The 11,018-nt window shown below is 37.6% G+C and overlaps 1 protein-coding gene across 1 annotated transcript in view; it reads left to right on the top strand.

Moving 5' to 3' along the window:
• The first annotated feature begins 2,609 nt into the window (after positions 1 to 2,609).
• The window catches only part of EPRS1 (glutamyl-prolyl-tRNA synthetase 1), a 66,291-nt gene continuing 57,882 nt past the window's right edge, over positions 2,610 to 11,018 (top strand). The window contains exons 1-2 of the mRNA XM_045536326.1: positions 2,610 to 2,835; positions 6,569 to 6,653. Of these exons, the coding sequence (XP_045392282.1) occupies positions 2,790 to 2,835; positions 6,569 to 6,653 (131 nt within the window). The 5' untranslated portion in view covers positions 2,610 to 2,789. The remainder of the gene's footprint in view (positions 2,836 to 6,568; positions 6,654 to 11,018) is intronic.

The raw sequence follows: 11,018 nt of genomic DNA, 5'->3' as shown, positions 1-11,018 counted from the left end.
TAGCCTGGGTGATAGCATGAGACCCTGTTTCAAAAAAAAAATTTAATATGAGTCAAAGTTTAATGTGATTGTAAAAAGCTAATGTGATATGTGTTGATAGCATTGTAATGGGCAATATAAAACTGACAATACTTCTGCCTTCACTCTGTCCTGATCACACCACACCCCAGAACATTTTGTTCTGTTGCGTGTATTACATTTTAAAAGGCACATTGAGAAATGGAGTATGTTTGGAACAGGGCAGCTGGAATAGATTATAACTATCATTTGAAGGACTGTTGAAAGGGCTGGAGACATGTGGCCTAGATAGTAAAGACATGGAAGACATCACAGTGGCCTGAAACACATGAAACATTGTCATGTGGAGGATCCTCAGCTTGTTCTGTATAGCCTCAGAGGGTAGTGGATGGAAAGACAGAAAAGCAGATTTAGGTGCATCTAAGAATAGGTGTTTAGAAACAGGGGCTGTCTTGGGCAATTTAGGTTCCTATCACTGAAGGTGTTCAAACATAGATTATTTGGTTATTCATGTGTTAAATAAATGATTCCAAGATTCTTTGTATCTCTAGTGCATTATATGGCAGAAGACACTCAGCATTTATGAAAGAATTTTTTTTTAACCCAAGGTTTTTTAGCAAATAAACAGCAATTTTCCCTCTACATATTACATAAAACTCAATTACTCAACAATATTTAGTTACTGCACGTGTGATGTGCAGGAAACTGTGCTGGAACCTTTATGAAACTTCATAATATCAAAGAAATTTTAAAAGGCACATTGAGTATGTTTGGAAGAGGGCAACTTCAAAATATCAAAGAAATCTATCACCATGTTAGCACTTTGTAAACATACTGCTTACTACATGGAAGGAAGCTGTGACCAGATCTGGAATAACTACCCTAAATGAGTTACATGAAGTATATAGGTGATGAAGTGGAAGTGTCCATAACCATGTAAGAATGTGACTTTCACTTTGGAGTTCTTAATAGTCATAAAAGAAATGCTCAGCATGATAATACAAGCTCATTTTAATTAACAACATCATATAGCACTTTACAATTTCCTTTTTTCCTCCAAGCATTACCTCATTTAACTTTTTAAAAGTGTTTTCGGCACATTTAGAGACAGGCATTATCCTTCAGCCATTTATGATACCTTGGCCAAGTAAAATAAGAGATTCTTTCATTGTTTTATGTCTGAATGAAATTATGAATATATAATCATAAACGAAGCACATATGCTATATAAAAAGGGCAAAACAGCTCTAGAAACTGTAGCAGGATAAGGAGCTTTTTGCTAAGCTATTTTAAAAGGATATACAGAAGAAGTATATAACAAAGTATATGAAACTACCCCAATTTCAAGTAAAATATTTTGTCTAATTTACTAGCTGAGATATACCATCAATGGAGAAATGAACCTAACCAGATTATGGGACTTCCTTTACAAGGCTAAACAGATAATTGTCCCAATTCCTGCTTTTGTGTTTGAATATATGCTTAAAAGACATTAATCTGTTTTTTAAAAATGATGTTTGAAAGGCTGTAAATAAGAAAATGCAAAGTCCACACACACACACACACAAAATCTAAAGACATCAAAAGGGGTGTATGTTAAGTTATATTCAGTAAGGAGTCAGCATACGAAAATCTGGGAGAAAATGATTCCAGGCAAAGGGAAAGTGTAAACAGATAAAATACATGATTTAAAAGGTACAATCTACAAGAAGTATATAATGCAAGAGACAAACTATGTAATTACAGTATAAAATTGTAACTAAAATAGTGGTAAGTACATTAACAATGCAATGATAGTACAAGGTGTAAGTTGTGATAGTATGTTCAAACTAAAGACTCACTGTTCTAGTTTTGATTTTTTGATCCATACTTTCTGCACTCAAACTCTTCTTTTCCACAGGTTATTGAGCTGCACAAATTTTACCTATAGATATTTCAAAATAAAATGTTTCTTTTTAATTTTAAAAATACGAGTTCACTAAAGATATTTTGAAAGGGCAAAGCACATAAACTTTTTAGTAGTGCTTTCCAAAACTGTCATAAAGAAAATTAACCACAATCACCTTTCTCTTTTTTAGCAACTGCTAATAATATGGCAAATGTCATGGCAACTTTTACAATTACAGTCACCTCACCCACCGTCTTCTGTAAGAAGGATGTACAGCCAAACGTAAAGAACTGTATCTGTGAGGACTATTGTATATACGGTAAATAATATGTATACAATAAACGACTGGAGAATTTTCAATTATTTTTTAAAAAATACGTTCCTCTTTTGAGTAAAGAAGAAGGAAACGTTAGAAAAGCTTCCTCCACCTCCAATGTACCATGGCTAGCGTGTGCACGCTTCCAGGAATTTTTCTGTATGTTTTACGTACACACAGCGCGTGTTTTTGTTTCGTGCTTCATACCCAATCGTAGAAATGGTTTTACAATCCGCTTTTTGCATTTTATGAAGTGTCGTAGAGTCCTTTCCACTTTAGCGTCCTTCCCACGTCAGCGTGGCACGCCACGTAGCCCTTCGGGCTCCAGTGGCCAAGCTGCTGGGTCGAAAGCCCCGGAGCCCGCGGGGGCCAGGGGGGCGGCGACGGCGGCGCCCAGCGATGACGCACCGTGGCGTGCGCGGTGACGACAGAGGCCGCGGCGCGGGGGCGGGGCGAAAGCTGCGGCGGCGTCGGGCACGCGCACACGTTGCATTCTCTTGCTTTGAGCCGGTGCTGCGTGGTTCGGGCGCCAGCCAGGCGGACTGACAAACCGGCCGGCTGGTGGAGATGGCGACGCTCTGTCTGACTGTGAATTCGGGAGACCCTCCTCTGGGTAAGGAGCCGAGGCCGCACAGCTGTGTGGGTTGCATCAGCCAGGGAGGGTGCGGGGCGGGGAAGGTCGCCGCGCCCTGGCTTTGCGCAGCGGTGGTCACCGTCTGGCTGGCTGGGCCTGCCCGTCTGCCCGGCACTGTGCACGGCGTGGGCTCCGCGCCCTTCGCCCCCTGTACCCCGGCAGGTGCATCTGCTCCTGAACGCAGTTTTCCCGGGCATGGAGGAAGGCGCGGTGTGAACCCGAGCTGAGACACAGGAGGCTCAGCTTCGGACCTTCTTCTTTGACAGGGATGACTCCTGGCCAACTCACCTCTCTCTTTTTTAGATAGTTTCCCCTGGAGACCGAGAGTTGCTTAAAATCCAATCATCTTCGCTTCCCTTCTTTTAGCAATCCTTTCCCTAACTTTCCTTATCTTACCTCCCTTGGTGTCTTCTCTACAGAAAAGATCCTCCATCCACTTGGCTTTTCCTTACATTTTATCGCGTTCAAAGAGAACATGCCAGACGGTCCTGTTAACACTTAGGATTTCAACTGAGGTTGCATTTATTTTTAATTGAGGGTGGTAGGGTAATTGCAGAAATACCCAGGTACACTGCGGACTGATGGAGTTGGGTAAAGCAACACCGGTGGATGTGTAGTAAATGCCAGAGTAAACATTGCACATGCCACCTTCCTGATACATCTTCAGTTCGATTTGGAATTGTTTTGTGATCGTGGCCAAGGTTATTGTGGGTAGATAGCTTAGAATTTTTTTTTTCGTTACTTTGGGAAATTACGCAAAAAATTTGAGTAGTCTTCTGATCTCAAATTCGTTAATGCTTATGTATAAAATAGACTTTTTAATATTTATGAAGCCGAGACCTTTAGATCCAATTGGCCATGTGGAGATGATGAAATTATTCATTACATTCTCAACTTTGGTGGTGCTTTCAGTCTGTTGGAACAAAAACACGATTCAATAGCCACTTTAAATATTTAAAAGGTGCTAATGTTTTGGCATATTGGTTCCAGTAATTGCCAACTAACCTCACAACAAATCAATTCTAAAAGAAATGAGTGATTCTTGGGCTGGAAAAGCACTGGTGGACAGTTTGGCCTCATGGTTGAAAGAAAGGCATTTTTGGTTCCGATGTCCTTAATCCATCCAGTCCTGGCTGCTGCTTACTAGTTGTGGACCCTTGTCAAGTTCCTTGTTTGGCTTCTCTCACAGTTTCCTTGTTTAAGAAAGGGGGAATAATATATTCTACATAGGGTTGGTCCCTACTATTAAATGAGACTGTACTTAAAGTGCCTGATACATTTTAGATATTCAGGAATGGCTGTGGTTTTTACCAGCATTCTTAGAAAATCACCCTGAAGGTGAAGGTGATAGACCTGTTTCCTTAGTGAATTATAGAACTCAGAACCGAATTCTGCCAGTATTCTGTAAGAGAGTCTTAAAAAAATGTGTCATTTTGAGCTATAGACTAATTTCAAATGTATATTATTTTCCTAATTTTTCCTGTTCTTTTTTAGTTTTGATTTTATTTCTTCCCAGTTTAATGTAAACACATTTTGTTTTTAATAAAACTAGATGAAACATTTAGAAAAATGGATTGCATTGCTAGAATTTCCCTATTTTATATTCACGCAGCATGTTACATATTTAATGTTAAAGTAATTTTAAACTTACAAAAAAGATGCAAGAATAGAACAAAGACCTTCCCCACCACCACCACCAAGAGCATACTGCAGATAGGATGCTTCAGTGCCCCAGGATACTCTGGTGTCCATCTCTCAAGGGCCAAGAAACTCTACATGACCTCACGCAACCATCACAATCAGGAAATAGAATTGATACAGTTCTTTCATCTAATGCACAGACCCCATTTTTGTTCTATCACTAATTGTTCCAATAGTACCCTCCATAGTGCAAGGATCAAAATCCAGAATCATGCTTTGTTTGCACCTAGTTGTCATCTCTCTCCAGTTTCTTTCAGTCTGGAATGGTTTATTAGTCTTCCCTTGGCTTTCATAGCTTTGACCTTTCTGAAGATTATAGGCCACTTACATGAAGAATATCCCCTGATTAAGTTGTCTGATGTTTCCTCTTGGCTAGATCCAGGATCTGCGTCTTTGGCAGGAATAGCACAGTGATTCCTTGTTCTTCTTTGCAGCCTGTCAATTGGTGCATGAATTTAATTTTACCATTACTGATGATTCTTACCTTGATTACTTAAGATGGTATCTGCCAGCTTTCCTCACTGCACAGTTTTCCCTTTACAATTAACAGACATGGTAATGGGGAGATGCATTGGAACCACATAAGTGTTCCACTCTCCATCAAGCCTTCACCAACTGGTTTCTGCATCCAGTGAGGCTTCCTCCCCAACTTGATTGTTATGATGTTTGCCAAATAGTGATTTTCCAATGCTGCCATTCCTACTATGTGTATTAGTTGGCATTTTTCTGTGAGAAGAACTTTCTTTTTCTCATTAAAAAAAATCATAGCAAAATACAACTCAAGAGATTATAATCTATATTATTCTCATTTTTAATTTTATTTTTTAAAATTAGTTTTATTGAATTATAACTTGCATATAAAGTGCACCAATTTTAAGTGTACAAATTGATTGGCAAATATATACACTGTGTAACCTACACCACAGTGATATATAGAATATTTCCATTACTTTAGAAAATTCCTTTATGCCCCTTTGCAGTCATCCCTTTCCCCATCCTGGCACCTGGTAGCCACTGATCTGCTTTTTGTCACTATTGTTTTGCTTTTTCTAGAATGTCATATATGTTGAATCATATCATATGTATTTTTTGGTACCTAGGATAATACCTTTGAAATTCATCTATCTTGTCCACAACAGTAGATCATTCCTTTTACTTGCTGGATTATATTTCATTATATGGATGTACTAAAATATATCTCATTTACTTTGATGGTCAGAGTGCCCTTATTTGCCAGTGGAAGCCTCTCCAAGGTGGACTCTGTGTCTTTTTGATGTATCTCTTATCTTTCTTTGAGTACTTCCTTGCTGTCTAACAATACGATTTTTTAGGTTTATTTTGTACCTTTCCTGCCACAGCCCTGTTTCTAACGGAGCATGGTATTTAGTTGTCTATCTTAACCAAATTGTAGGACAAAGGATTAGTGAATCAATTTAGTAAATTTTATTAAGTGTTGAGAGGCAGTATTACACTGTTTTAGAGTTTGAGCTCTGGACTGCCTTAGACCTGCAAATCCTAACTGACATACAATAAGTCAAGGACATTGAGCTGGTTGTCTAACCTCTCTAAGCCTCAGTTTCCTCTTCTATAAAATGGAGATAAGGGTATCTCTGAAGGTTACTATGAAGATTAAAAATGATAATGACTATAAAGCATTAAACATAGTGCCTACCACATAGTAATCACTCAAATACTATTAATAGTAGCTTTTATATAAAGCACTATTGTGATTTCTTCTTGTTTCCTAAGAGAGGAAAAGATTAATTTCAGTGTTTCTAACTGGAAGCTGCATTCCAAAGCAGTTGGATATGCTAGTGAATGGATTCTGGATTCTAGTTTATTTCTCTAAAACAAAATAAACGTACTTTCTGTCTACAGATGACTGGGGAAAAAAGTATAGTCCTTGCAGGACCTATTATTCGTTTGTTGACTCATCCTTACTGCCTTATGAGTCAGGTTATAAATACTAAATTGTTTTCAAAGAGAAATCTTTTCATCCCATCATTTATAGGAGCTTTGCTGGCAGTAGAACATGTGAAAAACGATGTCAGCATTTCCGTTGAAGAAGGGAAAGAGAATATTCTTCGCATTTCTGAGTAAGTGATTTTATATCTTTGTTTTTAGTACTGATGGTATTTAAAAAAAAAAACAGCTTTAAATGTTATGTGCTTGTTTTACTTGCTAATTAGGTGGATTGTCCCTAGAAAGCGGTGTGCTTTTCTTCGTCATTCTAAAAGCATTGAACCCAGAGGCTTATATTTGTCTGCAAGCTGATTCCCTTCGTAATCTGAACTAGAGACCTAGCTTTGAGAGCCAATCTGCAGCGTCATCTCCTGAAATGAGTTACAGCTGTTTAATTGGACTGGCTTAGTCCCGGAAATGGGAGACTGGTTGAATGGGATCCTTTGCCACTCAGCTGTTAACTTGATTTTTCTCTCCACAGCCACCAACTCAGCTCTTAATGTATGAAACATATAGGGAAGTTTCAGACGGGAATGTTGGAGCTCAGAAAGCCATACCCTAAAGACTGGTGCTTTGACATGCTGAGAGGCCTGAGAAGCTGCAAATTTCCTCAAACCTTGTCATGTTCCACACACACACACACCCCCACCCCGCCCCCAAGCAGGAAGGGCTTTCTCTCTGGAATTTCTTTACCTGACCATAAAAGCTTTTTTCCAAAAGAAATGCAGTTGTCTTAAACCCCTTCCTTAGGGATCTCATCAAATGATTGGGACAAAAGAGACTTCACCAGCCCAGACAGATTTTTCATTTATCATTGTGAGAGCAGCTCCAAGAGATTAAGTAGGGAACTTTATGTGCATGAGATAATCTTTGTTCCTATGCAGCTCCCCTTCTCCTCTTCCTGTTATGTCTGCTTCCCACTTCCCTACTCCCACCTCTTGCCCTATATATTCTCCCTGATGATTTATTGTCCCTCAAAAGAATTGTCTACATTTCCCATCTTCCTCCTTCCCTATGAAAAAGGATATATAAACTTCTATATAGCACTGGAGTTATTGGATAATCACTCTGTGAGTTTCCTCTGTGCACATTAATAAATTTATATGCCTTTTTTCCTTAAAAAAAAAAAAAAGAAAAAGGAACTAAAAATGTACAGAAAGATTTTATATAAGGCTTTTAAATTCTATTGTAATTCTGGTGGAAAATTGGAGGTATTTTAGTTCCGTAGTAATAGGAAAGAAATTTGTTAAGTCCACAGCATGGAATGTTGGGCATCTATGAAAAAAGGCTTATGAAGAATTTTTAATGAAGGATATGTTTATAATCTAACATTAATAACACAGAACACAATGTAAAATTCAAATCTGCATAGGAAAATATGTTTGAGGAATGTACAACACTGTGGATGTTTTTCTTTTTAGTTGTCTGTATTTTCAGCATTTTCTACAATACGTATATATATTTATGTTCTTGATTAATGCTAATCATTTGCAGCCCAGGATATATAGAAGATTGAGCACCCTTGAACTCATCTCTTTTCTTTGGAACCCACTGGAAAAAATAACAAATAAGGGAGGACATTATTCTTTCATATAATGAAACTAAGAAATAGACACAACTTGGTTTCAGGTTTAAGAATACTTTGCAGATAGACAAATCTGGACTAGATTGAAAGAGGGTGTCAAAGCTATTCTCAAGCAGGATACAGATTTTGAAATGTGTTTAAAAGGTCCGTAATAAACTGATACAAGAAAGACTTGTACTGGTGAAGAGACAAGGTATGTAAAATAAGAGTATACAACTTGGCATCATTTTCCCATGAAAAAACTTAGAAGTAGGACTGAAAGATGCGTCATGCAGCTTCTTTACTTGGAAAACTTGCCATGCTCACTTGTTGAGCCTCAAAGGGAGAATGAACAGAATCCCAGAGGAACATTTCCATTCTCCACTGCTGTTTATCCTGATGTTTTACAATTCTTTGTTGACTAAAAATAATTGAATATGGCATAGTGTTATTAACAATTGTAATACATTAAATATCACTAGTTCAAATTTATTTTATTTAAAAGCTGGATGTTATTTATGGAGTATTTGTAATGATGTTACCTTCCCCTACTGCAGTGATTGGAATTAGGCTATTGTTGCTTTGTAGTAGTCTAACTTTAATGAATAAACCTAATAATTCTTGCCTTAATAAACATATTGTCCCAAGACAGGAAAACAGTTGTTGCTGAAGTGCTTGGTTTCTATTAATAGTTAGTAGATACATATTTCACTTGAAAACTACTAATTTGCCTTTCTCAGACTTAACTCTTACTGTTGACTTGCTGGTCACGTAATTAGTGAACTAGTATTTATAATAATAATCACTGAGGTGACTGTGAGTAACATGGGTAAAGGAACTTACGTAATCTGTAATTATGTTCTCAAAGTACTAACCTAAACAAATTGTCCTATGTGCCTCTTTTCATCTCTGTCCCATCCGCACCATTCCCAATAGAGCCCTATTCAAAGTGTTGCAGATATACATTTTTCATGTGTTCAGAATTAATGTCTTTCTACAAGGTTCCAAATTTCATATTTATTCATGTTATTTCCAGTTCTTGACAAGCCTAGTCTATTTTTTCATTAAAATTCTTTTTTTAAAATCAAGGCTACATATGCAAATACTTTAGAGGCAAAGTTCTGTAAGTTTTTAAATAAAAAAATACCAGTCATCCACCCCCCATCCTCCATTTTTCCCTCTGTAGGAGCGAACGTTTCAACTCTTTCCAACTGATTCTTTTGGTATCGACCTCTGTCTCCAAGTAACATTCTGATATTGTTTTTCCTTGCTTTTCCAGTTTTAGACATTATCTTTCTACAACAAAAGATTAAGCTGAAACTCTTCTTTCCCCTCTTGCCACTACATACACACACTCACCCTACACTCACTAACTTCCTTCCTCCCAATTTAACTGTATCATAATTCTGGTTTGATCACTGTTCAGTGTTAATATTATGATGATTACAACTTTTATTCACTGCTGAGCCACATACTATAATTGCTTTTCACGTAGAACTTTTAGATTTCCATGGAATAATTGTTTGCTTTGTACCTTTCTTCTGAAGCCTCTCTGATTTCTCATTTTCTGTGTGACTTTAGGAAGTTTGGAGGAATCTTCCCTTAGGAGTCTGAAATTTTACAATAATATGGTTTATTCTGGATCTATTTTTTATCTGTTCTGCTGGGCATTTGTTTGCTTCTTTCAATGTATAATAGAAACTTGGAAATCCTGTTTTGGGAAAATAAAAATTTTATTCTTTGACTTGAAAAATTTTTTCCTCTCCATTTTCTGTTCTTTATGTGGATGTGGGAATTAGTCCTTTTATTTTCTTAAATTGTCGCCTCCATTTTTTATCCTTTTTAAATTTTTAAAGATGAGCTCTCTTTGTGTTGCCCAGACTGGAGTGCAGTGGCTATTCACAAGCATAATCATAATGTGCTATAGTCTTGAACTCCTGGCCTCAAGCAATCTTTCTGCCTCAACCTCCCAAGTAGCTGGGACTTTGGCGTGTACCACCGTACCGGCTCATCTTTTTTTTCTTTTTTCTTTACTTTCTGGAGAGTTCCTCAACTTTGTCATACCATTTTTCTATTGAGTTCTTTATTTCTGCTGTTTTATTTTTAGTATCTGAGAGTTCTGCTTTTTACTTTTTGGGTACTCCTTGTATAGGATCCTGTTCTTGTTTTATGATTGCAACATTTTGTTTCATTGCTAAAAAGAAATTTATTTACTTTTTAAGTTTTCTTTGCCTATGATTTGCCCAACTTACATTTTTCTGTTTTTATTTTGGTCACTGTCTTTAAAGTTAAAGGTTTTCTTCAAATATCTGGTAACTCCTGATAGTTTGCTTGGATTTAGAGTAGGAGATTAAGGCTGATTACAAATTCTGAACTTGGGGTTGGTATTGTCAACTTTGAGCTTTACTCTAGGATGATCTGATAGAGCATTCATTTGCGGAACAGCTTATGTCAGTATTCTTAATTCTTTCCTCCTTGGGCTGATCAGATTATCCAGAGAAGACTTTCAGTCTCCTCTTTGGAACGTGAGGAAGAGCTGGTGCCTGCATATTTTGAGAGCTGAGGGCAGGAAGAATGCTAGGGATCTCAGCATCTAGTATGCATGTATTCCTTTGTTCTCTCTGTTTTCTGTATAGTGACACCCTCAACCGTGCCAGATTTCCGCCAGTCCAGAGAACCTCTGTTTTACTCTTTAGAGAATAAACCTCCAGTTTTCGCCAGGGTTGAGTAAGAGAAGTAGCCCAGCTGTGCAGAATAAGGTTTGGAGGTATCTGTGTTTCTGAGTGATTCTTAAACAGACTTTCAACCAGTCCTCCTTATTTTAGTCCCAGTTCATTCTCACTTCCAAAGATACCTGGTTCCATTGATTCATAAGTCTTTTGGGGATTCCAGAATTTTAATTGGGTTTGTTTTCAGCGTTGTCCACTGTCTACTT

The sequence above is a fragment of the Lemur catta genome, chromosome 23 (assembly GCF_020740605.2).
Source record: "Lemur catta isolate mLemCat1 chromosome 23, mLemCat1.pri, whole genome shotgun sequence".
Classification (NCBI taxonomy): domain Eukaryota; kingdom Metazoa; phylum Chordata; class Mammalia; order Primates; family Lemuridae; genus Lemur; species Lemur catta.
The sequence above is the reverse complement of the archived record's forward strand: the minus strand, read 5'-3'. Positions and strand labels throughout refer to the sequence as shown.